The following is a 12,173-nucleotide window of genomic DNA, read 5'->3' as shown; positions in this document are numbered from 1 at the left end:
GAGTCCTCAGGCTATTTGGTCAGCGGTTGATTGCTGGGGGTCTCTTTCTATTTTGGGTAAAACTCAATCTTGTACCCAGAGTCCTCAGGCTTTTTGGTCAGCGGGTGGGTGCCAGGAGTGACTCTGGAGAATAGCCCACTTTGAAAAAGAGTGATGGCCTGGGTCGAGAGTAGCTGCCCAAGCGATTGTGGGAAGGTTTGGGGGGACGTTGGCTATTATCTTCGCATTTTTGCGTCCCCCCAAACAATCCCACAATCACTTGGGCAGTTACTCTCGACCCAGGCCATCACTCATTTTCAAAGTGGGCTATTCGAAAAATTTTAAATTTTTTGATTGGCTGCTCTGTTTTAGCTCCGTAACGGTTTCCATTGTTTTACCGCAGAAATCCTGCGGTAATAAAATTCCTGTACCCCAGAATTTCTCCTGGCGACCAACCGCTGGCCAAAGAGCCTGAGGACTCTGGGTACGAGATTGGGTAAAACTATTAACGATTTGTGTATCCCCTCTAAGGAGGGCTTGTTCAAATACCCACATCCAGCCTCAGTTAAATCTGGATGTTGATCAAAATAACAAAGGACAGGGTCATAAGCTCCTGCAAAGGAGAAAAACAAAATGTAGTCATGTGCTTCCCCATTTTTACCCGCACATTTGTTCCGTACAGGTGTCAATTGTTTTAATTCCGCGCGAAGACTTTTTTTTTAACAACATGCACACCATCTTGATCTGATCTTCACGCGTTTGTGCTGCTTTTACAATTTATAAGCTTATTAAGTTCTGAGTACTTGAACATGTACATGTTGCTAAATGATCCGAGTTTTGTGAAAAACTTAGAAAGAACGTTCAAAAAACATTTATCGAAATTTCTGTCTCGGCCATTGCATCAAAGATTCAGTTTTCGAGTAAGCGTCGTCAAAACTTTTCAAAGCCTCCTTTGTTTTTAATACTGTAAGTGAGTTCTTTTGTTTTACACCACCATATCATAAAAAGTAACAAGACGTAAAGGTAGTGTAAAACGTTTTATTTGGTGATTTCAATACAAAACGATGCAGAATAACCTCAATTTAGTTGCTCTCTTGCGAAAGAAAATTTTTAAGTCCATTATTATTCTCCTGAGTTTAATTCCTCTATTTTGTTTTACCAAGTAACACTCGAGTATACATATATACCTAAGGCCAAAATCCTGCTTTGCGCTCGTACAGGCCTCTGATCTCTACGTCGGCATGAGTAACTCAAAAAAATTCCGTGAGGGACGTTAACAAATAAAGGTTCGTCGCGGTACACCTGTTAGGTGCATTGAACAAGTTTTATGAAACCTTACAAACACCGGATGTAGAGCGGTTTTCAATAGGCCATTTTTTGAGTTGCTTTGAACCTCATTATGAAAGCGAGGCTTTCATAATGTTTTTGTTTAATAATGAATTTGTTTTCATTTATATGCAAACAAAACTAAATTTTCATATGAAAACCTTTTGCACTTAACCTCGCTTTCATAATGAGGTTCACAGCAACTCGGAAATGGCCTATTGGATGTCGTAACACGACAACCAAAGGGTCACTGTGATAATTGTATTTTGAACAAGCTAAACAGGGTCTCCTAGCCCTAACCCCATACTAGCTTATTCAGGCCTAGGGCACGCTAACCCTCTTCATTATATACCAGTGCAGCCGTGACCTGTACTTGTGACCTGTGGAATGTGACTTGTCGAAACGACCTGTCCAGTTTAAGCCAATATATCGGGGAAACCAACGAGAACATTACGCTTAAAATGTTGTCTCCTGCGGTTTGGCAGATCTTTGTAGCCTTTTTGTCTGCATGCTTCGGCTGAAAATTTAAGTTGCAGAAATGGAATTTTATGCGCCAAATTTACGAGCTGTTGTTGGGTTTACGAAAACACTGGCTAACTGACCTTCATTCCTATTTTTAACAACTTATTTGCCCCTACGAAAACAAAAGGAATTGCTTTTGTGGTGTTACGAAACTTTTATTTGCAGAAGAAAACTTTTGAGGTGAATAGTTATTCCCCTTTGATAAGTTTTACGCACCGCACCAAATGATCTTCATAGTTTGCTTCGAATTTCTGAGATGACTACATAGTTCGTTGACGCCATGCACGTGAATGTCAGTAGCTTTTCTAATTAATAATACAAGAAGTCCGGCGACGTTAAAAACAGACTGCGAACCCATGAGTGAAGCGACAGCCGGAAATACGTCTGCGTTCGCAGACTACGTTAACCCGAAAAAGTTTGGTAGCCGTTAAACCAACGCGGATTCGTAACTATTCGGTCTTGTCCCGTAAGCTTTGGGCTTTAATCATGATCCTGAATTGAAATCGCTTTATTAGAGTGGAATCCCACCCAAACAAACCGCTTTTTCGTGGCCAGAAGGCAAAAGCTCACCATTTCATTTCTTATTGAAAACGCCTCTATCCTGCTATGATACGTTTTCTTACTGTATGGGCTGTTTTCTCAGTGCGATGCACTGACTGGGGGAAATACTTGCTTGCTGCACACGAGGAAGGGATTTGTTAAAATGAGGAAATCGCCTGTCAAGGGCAGTAAGAGCACTTTCAAAATTGTTAACAGTAGCTGTAGTTTATTAGCTCACAACAATTGCAAAGCTTACCTTCCGATTCTCAGTACAGTTTAGATCTCCTTCAAACATCATAATATTTGGCAAAACTATTTAAAAGTCTTATATGAGAGATCCCCCATACGCACTCATTTAAGCAATTTGCCAGGACGTATTGTTTTTCTTTTAGCAATAAGATTCCAAGGTACGATTATTTGGACTACACTGAATTATGATTCTCTGCCTTGCCTAAGGAAATGGGATTAATTATTCTTCCTAATGAACAGACGTTTCCCTAAAATCGAGAATATTTCATGAACGTACACACTCAGTGTGGTGTAAGAAAATTGTCACATTACTCTATACAAGATATTGCAAAACAAGTCACAGTTAAGGTGTTTAACTAGTATAACTGAAGATAACACCTTTTTCAAGATTTTTCTTTACATTTAAAACCAATTTCCATCATGGTAATCGTTGTATTCTGCTCGCACTTTCTGGATGTGGGATTATAATAGCCACTGATTTATCTATCATTTTCTTATCCAATGTCCGCTCGTGGAAATAATCTTTTAATAGTTTTCAATTTGACTCAAAGAAACGGAACTTCTGGGAACAAAGACAGGTTTGAGCCATAACGGTCTTATTACTGGAATAATACAATCCTTTGCTTTTGTTTATAAAGTTAATTTCTTATCACCAGATGTAAACCATGAAATCATGGTCACGAACGATCGTTCCATAACAGGCCACCGAGACTAGAAGTGATACAACATCGCCATGAGTCCAAAGAAAAAGGAGAACCAGGTCAAAGAGGAGTTAAATCTGATTCTACCAATTTTAAAGCCACACTGCCTGTTCTTAGCATACGAAACAAACAGGGCGATGTTATGGCGGTCTCTGAACGGATGCCCTTCACTCCAGTCGGCTGATGTAGTGCTGTTAATTCTCTCGTAAATACCTTTAAAAAGCAAAGAGAGGAAAGGACAACATTTTAAATCAGACTTGGTTTTGAAAAGGTAGCATGTACTTTTGCTACTCTCCTACCCTACAGTTTAGCTCTGAATTTTAAGCAAATATATCCAGTTACAAAATTTAAGAAACATGTCCTGTGTTTCTAGAGTGCGGTAGTACTTTTAAAGTATGCAGCCGGGTAGAGTATGTTGTATTCAGATTTGTTAGCTGGACATTTGGAGATCAGAAAATTCTACAGCTGTCTTTTAGAAAATCCAAGCTAGTATTATTTCTTACTAAAAAAAAAAAAAAAAACAATTCTTCCCCCCCCCCCCCCAAAAAAAAAAGAATTAAAGCCGCATCAGTGTGGCCAGAAAGTTCTAAGAGTGGCATTATTCTACTGATTCAATCCACTATTTCTTGTTCTTGTTGCATTCACCATCGTCGCTGTTTAAGGTCCCCAAGACTTTTGGTACCGACCGAACCAAAAAGTAGATTTGACTGTGCAGAGCAATTATTTCGGATAGAAGGTTAACGATTTTGAAATTCTTTGGACTAGATAAGCGCGCTGAAAAAGATTTCTTTTCAGCGCAGGTATCTATTCAAAACAATTTTGATCTCTTTATCTTGGTTTTCACCAGCGAGCTAAGTGCGAAGGGAATTGCAATGCGTGTGAATAATGCCTTCTCTCTCCAGTCTCCTCTCTCTCACTCAGTACGTACGCATCGCAGTTTTCTCTGCGCAAATACAGCGAGCGAGCGAGCGAGCGAGCGCTAGTACAAGGGTTCATACATTCATACAATGGCCAAATGAAAAGGGCTAAACACTTTGAAACAAAAGTACAACTGAATCGAAATATGTTGATCCAAGTACTTTTCTTCGGTCTTTTGCCGTAGAGTTTGCGCTTACGCTTATGCTTGTTTTGTACTTTTGTCGTCAGTGCCGGAAAACCAGGCCTCGCAAATATGAATTCTTACCAGTACAGTGGCTCGTAATCCTGGCAGCACATATACAAGGGAGTAGAAAGATGTAAAGTATATAAACAAGGACGAATCCTAAATACACCAGCTTCGTCATGGGAGGATTCACGAGAAATTCTTTAGACATGTATATGACCCAAACAAGGATACTTGCTCCGTAAGTGAACCAATGCAATATGAACCACGCACTGTAGGCTGACACGGTATTAAAAACTACTGTACACAGGTGCTCATGAAGTCTGATGATGTCATCAAGGGTGCCGTTTTGAATGTGTTGGATGTGTCTGAAGGTATCCTTTGCAAACGTACCTGTGGAATAGGGATGACATGAAGAAAATTAAAGGGAGGGGTTCACGGTTCTGCGCATGTCCATGAATCAAAATACATTTTCGCCATTGCTCGCTATGACCCAAGCCTGTTTAATTTAATTCGTTGTTTTCGAACCATTCGGAAGGGAATAGGTAACTCGGGTGGTAATTTTTTCATATGAATGCGTTATTTCGCGTGCAAATAACTGTAAACACATAAACTGTGGAATAAATCCTACGGGTCAACGCTAAATTCAATATCGACAATATGAGTACAATCCAGTAGCATTTTCTGTGAATTTTGGTCATCAGTCATTTTGCATGGACTAATCATAGAATGTGACTACTAAAGTACACGTGAGTGGGATTTTTAAGGCCATAAAGTTGATAAGAAATGAAGAGAAAAAAGCATTTTGATTCGTGCACATGCGCTGAAATGTGAACCCCTCCCTTTAACAATGGATATCTTGAAGGAAAATTGTGATATGCTTCACTTGCGCCTGAAGTTTGCAAGTAGAGTTTCCTTGGCCGCCGGGTGAATATTGAACCTCTGCTTCTGATCAAACAACAAAGATCTAACGGGGAGGGAGGGGGTGGGGGGGGGGGGGGAATCCCACATAAAAGTGACTGGGGTGATCGTTGTACCTTCTAGGGGTTAAAATTCGTAGTTTGGTACTACTTAGACCGTCTCCTTCGGGTTCTAAAATCTAGAATGGTAGCCTAAAAGGTACCACCATATCTCTGAAGCCGGGAAGTCATTCTAGATTTTAGAGCCCTAAGGCGTACCAAACCACGAATTTAAACCCGTAAAGGTCCGAAAAAGGTACAACGATCACCTCGATCCATCACTTTTATATGGGAGCCCCCCCCCCCCCGGACAGAACTGGGGCGGTAAAAATGGACACCGCCGTCCAATTGCAAGACAAACTTCCATCAAACACTTCTACCCAAAGGAGACAAAGAATCTTGCCCACCCCACTAAATGATTCGCGTAACTTACCAAGCGCAAAAGAACTGAAGGCGAACGCATTACAAGCATTCGCTGCTGCCCATTGTGCCAGTAATGCGGCTATATATGCTGTCTTGTAAAGATTCGTCAATTGCTGGATTCTGTAAAAACAGGCTACCGAAAATGACACGATATACAAGACACTAAAGGCAACGAACAGAAGGTAAATTTCCACACTGTCAAATAGTTTCATCATTGCCTGCGAAGGTGTTACCAAGGCTGAGTCCTTACGTTTTGCTAAAATAAGACAAACAATGAAAACGTGATACGAGGAAACTTCAGCCACAGCAAGCATTAAAGATGCATTTTCTTCAGTTTGATAGTTAGGTGTCACGGTGTTGTTGGCGTGACACTCCACAAAGACCGTACAAACGCCTGTACACACAGACACCACGAAAACGGCTCGATAAACGCAGATGGCGCTGAATAGAAAGCGAGGAATATAGTTCCATGCCTGATGTCCCCATAATCCAGTCGAATAGAAGAGAATCCTAAAAATAGCCAGAACAAAGCTGTGACATCTACTAGCTTGATGAGGTTCTCGGCCAAGTTCGAAGCTCAAGTACGCTGGTGTCATGCGAAGTAGTGGTTCCGTTTCCATTTCTATACGAACTTCACCTCGTTCGTTAGCTACTTCTTCTTCTGCTTCTTCTTCCATCTTAGCTAGACAATATGATGTTGTCGACCTGATTACTGGCTGGTGTTTTTTTTTTTTTCTGGGGAACGTGAAAAATCCTATGGCCCTAACATAACAAGTACAAACAGGAGCCCAACAAATGATCTCCACGTGATTAGCGTAATTGGCACTGTGTTGATCACGCGATTGGCAAATCCAACCTCGTTCCCAGGGCCTCTCCTCTTCACGTCCCAGGGAGCGACTTGAAAATAAAAACAACAACAACTGATCAACCAGCAAAAATACTGAAGAAATAAAACCCACACCCAAACAAGAACTAAACGTACGAAATTTGCAGCTACGATCAAAGTTAAACAGGGTCGTGAAGGCGTACTTCAGTAGAACCACCGGGGATCACGTCATCCATACTTTGCACTGTGGACTTTTCATTGTGCGAGCTTCGTTTTTAGTCTTTTTAGTCTTTTAAAGCGCCAAGTCAGGTTTGGCCCACTGTAGTACTGTGTTGAAAAGAGATTTGCAGAGCCTTAGAGCAACATTCTTTGATATAATAATGACACACATTCGTGAGCCACGAATTGCAATCAGAAGTTTAGTATGTATGACTTGCTAAGAATTCTTCTTTTTTCCCCTACTTTGATACAATCAACCGCTGTTGATGCTTTGCCGGCCGGCAGACAGAGATACATTATTGACACCCTCCAAACGTTTTTGAAGCCCCTTTTGAGTTAGTCTCCCTCGCAGCTAAGGCCCGTCTGAAATGAGGAGCTACTCATGTTATGCCGACCAAATAGATCGTACCAGTAAATTCGACTTTGATGGTGAGTCCAGTTGAGTGTCTTTATTGTAGATCGGGTTAATTACACTACACTAGTTTCCGCAATGGATATCTCTGCAATGCATGTACATGTAGTCAGCTAAGACCTTTTAGGTGTTCCCCTGTCAAAGGTCATTCATTCCTCTGTTATCCTTTGTGAAGCAACAGCAACCCACCCACCTCGCCCAGGTTTTAGGGTGTTGTCTCTTCAGCAGTATCACAATAAACATCCGTTTACCCCATCTACTGAGTCTGTTTGTGGTAGAAATTTGAAGCCACAAAGTCGTAACACTGCCGAGATTGAAGGGCGACTTTGGTTACAATTGTTACTGCCGGCTACATTCATAAATAAACACATATTGTAATATATTCTTTCAAACTGATCAGTATAGTGTTTTGGTTTGGAGAACAAGAGCTCTCCTGCTAAAATATGCAGTCATGACACTCAAGGCTTTCGCCACTGTATAAAGTTGAATTTTATACACAGTACACCTACTACTGGCTTCGGTGATATTGACGGTGACGTCCTGATCAAGGCGGACTAATTACAAACTGCAGCACGGACTGGTCACGCTATTCAGTGGATTCCGAAATGGATGCCGTTAATTTGGAACGCAGTCAAAGTGTTAGAATAATTAATAACAATTGATAAAAATTTCTCTCATTAAATTTCTGTGAGACTTCGACAGGCTCTCGAAGCGAAATTGTTTTGATAGGCTGCCGTGACAACCGGATCGTAGGATTCGTTGCGATACGTGCTTTGCATATTCAATGCCCCCCATTGCAACAACAAACACGAAATCACGCACGCTCCTGTTATACGTCTAACTTAAAAACAGTCAACAACTGTCAGCAACTCAGTAACAAATTACAACCCGAGTGTTCGATCATTGCATGTCCGTTCAAAGGTTTTGGAGAGGTAAGAGCCAAGTTTTCCCCCTATATTTTTTTCTATTTGCAGCGCATTCTTTACATTACATTATATTTGGCACAATTTGAACAATTTTAATATTACTCGAGATTAACTGTGTACCTTTCGACTTCGATCCTTCGTTTTGGTTATTGCTCGAGTTAATTTTTGGGATAACGAACTTCATTCATAGAGACCTCAAGTCAAATTAAAGAGAAACCAGAAATACAAAGACAAAATAAAGAAGCGAGTTCATTTAGAGCAGAGCAGTACAAGCAGTCGGGCGTGCAAAGGAGTGCCTTTGGGTACACAATGACGTCACGAAGAGTTCGAAATTTTTACGACAATTTTGACTGGAATTTTGTTTCAGTCACTGGAGAGCGGTAGATTTGAACAGACTAAAAACCAGACAAAAGTGTGGCAAACTATGATGATCAGGATATTCGCTTTTAGAAAATCATTTCATGAGGGGAGCCATGATTCTCTAGCGTAGACAACGAAAAAAAAAAAATAAAATAAATAAGAAGGAGGCTATTAAACCTGATCTCCTGGCCTCCACAGTCCACGGGAAGTTTGTAGCTACGCAAGCTCAACTTTTTTAAAATTTTCATTCATGTCTATCTAAATAATTTATCTTCGTGGACTTCGAAGGGGCTTTAAAGACAAATGTAAAGAAAAATTAAAAGCGCTCAGTTGCACGCTTTCTACCCGAACGTCATTCTTCAAGTCGGATCACGGTATCTTACATCGTTCTTTTCGCCATATAAACCAGAAAGTCGGAGCTTTGCCCCAAATTCATGATGGCTGATTTTATCGCGTTAACGGTCTAAGGACTTCTAACGTTGCCAAATGCACTGTAGTTCACGGCAAGCAGAGCTTGTGCTGAAACTTATCATGACCAGAGGCACCCAACGGTTCGTTTCGTTGAGCCTTTGTGAGAACGAAGCTGCAATAAATTCGAAACAAGCAAAAAGTCGAAGGCATATGTACCTAGGGCTAAACGAAAACCCCTCTTTCGACTGAGACGAGCGCTTCAACTCTGACATTTGTGCCAACTCGCAAACTAATGTTTTCTTTTCATCCTCGCTGCAGGTAGCGTCCAGACTCCTTCACATTGAGCCACGCCTTCTTTGTGCGACGCCATTTTCTTCCCCGCGTTACGTTTCATTGTTTTGATTGCAAATGGCGTTTGTTCTGTTCACGGTAGCGTTGGTGATATTCTTTGGTGCTGTGGACCCGGCTACTAACATTACAAGCTGTACTTCCTCATTGAATGATCAATGCAAGCAAAATCTCACATCATGTTCCCATCCTCCTTGTGCATTTTCGTGTGGTAGGAAAACTCCTCAGTTCTCTTGCAGTCAGGATTGCTCTCCGATTCCGTCAGCTAATCTTACCACAGGGATCTTATGCAGCACGTTAGACTGCCAGGCATCAGGGTACTGTGACCAAATATGCTCGAGACATAACTGTGATTCCTCAAGTTGCACATCAAGGGATTGTCGCCAGAGGTGTGTACTTGCAGACTGCGGGAGTATGGCGTGCAGACAGAGTGTTACAAGCTGCGAGCAGGCGGCATTGATTCCCCAGAATGCTCAGATAATGAACTGTGAAGCAAAGTCGTGTAACCAGATTTGTCAGCGAAGCAGTAAAACAGTTTCCTGTGACATGACGTGCTTGGAGACGGTCGAGACATGCGAACAAAAAGGACTCACTGGCAAGTTTCAATTCAAGTGTTCAGGCGGCGTTAAAAACTGCACTCAAAAAACAAATCTCTATGCAATCGCCGACATGGTATGCGAGGCAGAAAGATGCGAGCAGGCGTGTTCTCACAGCACGTGCAGTATGAGCTGTTCAACACGTGCGCATGAATGCACGCAGAGTGAAGATGGCTTCGGTTTTGAGGTGGTTACCATGTACTGTGACGCAAATGTGTGTAGGCAGCACTGCGATGATACCAAATGTAACATGACTTGTTCATCAGCTGTAAAAGAGTGTTATCAAACATGTAAAAGAGGAAACTGTTTGGTGAGATGCGATGCAGAGACCTGCTATGGAGTCAAGGGAATTTCAACATCTACTCCATCTCGCACTTGGTTTTACCCTACAGACGGTGGCTCGCTCACTAGAGGGACTCTGTTACCTTTGTGTCTCGTTTTAATCTCTCTTAGTAAAAGGGTTTTCAATTGAGCCGATCGAAAGTACGCGATTCACGCATGTTCTGTGGTTTATTGAAAACATTCGGGACCTTGAAGTGAAACCCAAAGCAATCGTGACATCGTGACTTAGGGGCTGTTTACATTCAGTTTAGTTTCAGTTTCAGTTCATTGTTTTAGCCATAAGTTGTACAAATGCAAAAAAACAAAAAACAAAAAAAAAAAAAACAAAAAAAAAAAACTAATTTTTTAAACACTAATGGCGAGGAAGCCAAAGGGAAGCCATCGGACGATCCTAGCACTAGGAAGATCCAAGAGGGCGGATCATGCTTGCCCCATATGTACAACCATAGTCTCTTGGTAAAACATGACACTTGGGCGATAAGCAAAAGGTTGTACTTGGCCTTCGTGCTAGGATCTTTCTAGCGCTCGGAAGGTCCTAGTACTAGGGATAAAAAAAAAAAAAAAAACACAAACAAACATGGTAGCAGCCCGGCGTTCAGCTACTAAAGGCCGACAATTTTTCTTATTTTCCTTCTCCACTTGGTAACAACCCCGACCGTAATTTCTGCATGTAAACCAAACGAAAAGTTGTTTCGCCATCTAGGATCTTCCTCCCTCCATGTAAACAGGGCCTGAATCGCGCGCGTTTTCCCGAGCATGACTTTTCACTTACATGTATTTGCTTTGACTTCTGATTGGTTCATTGTGTAGTTCCCTTCTATTGTTGTGATTGGCCAGAGCGATCACCTCGATTCTGTTTGCACTATACCCAATACTTATAGCCGTTTCCTTGGCGACGTCACACGTGCAAGGATTAAAAACGAAAACCTTAAATGGAACCATAAAGCTAAATGGAGAAAAAAAGCGAACGTTCTCCGATTTCTGATAGTAGAGGCAAGTTAAATTTACAAAACGTAAATTACATATACTCAAACTGCTCATCAGGGCAATTCAAGTTGCATGAAAAACGCAAACTTACTTCACCAGGCAATGCAAAAATCAGAAGACAACAACAACAACAATAACAAGCAAAAAGGAAAGAGCAAACAAACAAACAAAAAGTTCAAATAAAATGCTATTTATTTAATATTGTAAGGCTTAAGTACTTATTTCCTAAATTTCCCTGTTTCCTACATGTGAATTGAATATCACGTATATATATATTAAATAGACCAGCCAAATTTAAGCGGCCATCAATGTAATTTTTTAAGTATAATGTGTTTCAAGGACGAACGTTCCTTCTGTTTTTACTTACATTAACATACAAAAAAACTGCTGGCTCAGAATTTCCAACACTTATCCGTACCTCCAAACTAATGATTTCTTACTTTTCCGTAAGTAGATATTCCAAAATATTATGGAAACCTATTTATAATGGAAAGTTGACCTGAGATTATAATATTTTAACAAAACTAAAATTAGAGCTTTTCCAATTATCTGAGCAAGCGTTTTATAAACACATGTTTACACCAATCATGTTTGTGAGTCTCTTTCTCTACTGGTCAGCAACAGAGAGGAGGAGAGGGGTCTGGGAATAAGACTGGTTTGAACACTGGAGCTCTACTGAGTATTTGTCCTTTGATGAGGGGCCGTATGGGGGTTTCCCGTGAAACGTGATCGGCTGTCATTATTTGCCGTGACTTGTAATTGTAAAAAGTTAAAAGCTGTGACCTGTGAAGGACTTACCAGTCGTGATACGTGAAACAAAGAAATTATTTTCTGTTTTCCGTGATAACTGACAAGAAAAAGCAATTTTTATTCCGTAAAAAATTACTCGCCGAAGACCTACGAGGTCTACAAAGTCTACATAGACTTCAAAGCAACGCGAAGATC

General features: G+C 41.0%; 2 protein-coding genes across 2 annotated transcripts; one reads left to right on the top strand and one right to left on the bottom strand.

Annotated features, from left to right (window-relative positions):
- Window positions 1-2,573: 2,573 nt before the first annotated feature.
- On the bottom strand, window positions 2,574-6,576 carry LOC146483352 (uncharacterized). Its single transcript, XM_085106107.1, has 3 exons — window positions 5,812-6,576; window positions 4,501-4,812; window positions 2,574-3,530 (listed from the first exon to the last, which is right to left on the bottom strand). Exons 1-3 carry the CDS (start codon window positions 6,476-6,478, stop codon window positions 3,328-3,330), a joined length of 1,182 nt encoding a protein of 393 aa, XP_084962233.1. The 5' UTR covers window positions 6,479-6,576; the 3' UTR covers window positions 2,574-3,327.
- Window positions 6,577-8,040: 1,464 nt separating this feature from the next.
- On the top strand, window positions 8,041-12,173 carry LOC146483351 (uncharacterized). The gene is made up of 2 exons (XM_085106019.1): window positions 8,041-8,190; window positions 9,274-12,173. Exon 2 carries the CDS (start codon window positions 9,364-9,366, stop codon window positions 10,369-10,371), a length of 1,008 nt encoding a protein of 335 aa, XP_084962145.1. The 5' UTR covers window positions 8,041-8,190; window positions 9,274-9,363; the 3' UTR covers window positions 10,372-12,173.

Source organism: Pavona decussata, unplaced genomic scaffold (assembly GCF_977016875.1).
Source record: "Pavona decussata unplaced genomic scaffold, jaPavDecu1.1 SCAFFOLD_39, whole genome shotgun sequence".
Classification (NCBI taxonomy): domain Eukaryota; kingdom Metazoa; phylum Cnidaria; class Anthozoa; order Scleractinia; family Agariciidae; genus Pavona; species Pavona decussata.
This window is presented reverse-complemented; position numbering and strand designations above follow the sequence as displayed.

Coding starts and splice junctions, on each gene's coding strand:
- LOC146483352 (XM_085106107.1), bottom strand. CDS start 6,478: ATGGAAGAAGAAGCAGAAGAAGAAGTAGCTAACGAACGAGGTGAAGTT. Junction 4,813..5,811: donor CTTCAGTTCTTTTGCGCTTG/GTAAGTTACGCG, acceptor CCTATTCCACAG/GTACGTTTGCAAAGGATACC. Junction 3,531..4,500: donor GATTACGAGCCACTGTACTG/GTAAGAATTCAT, acceptor TGCTTTTTAAAG/GTATTTACGAGAGAATTAAC.
- LOC146483351 (XM_085106019.1), top strand. CDS start 9,364: ATGGCGTTTGTTCTGTTCACGGTAGCGTTGGTGATATTCTTTGGTGCT.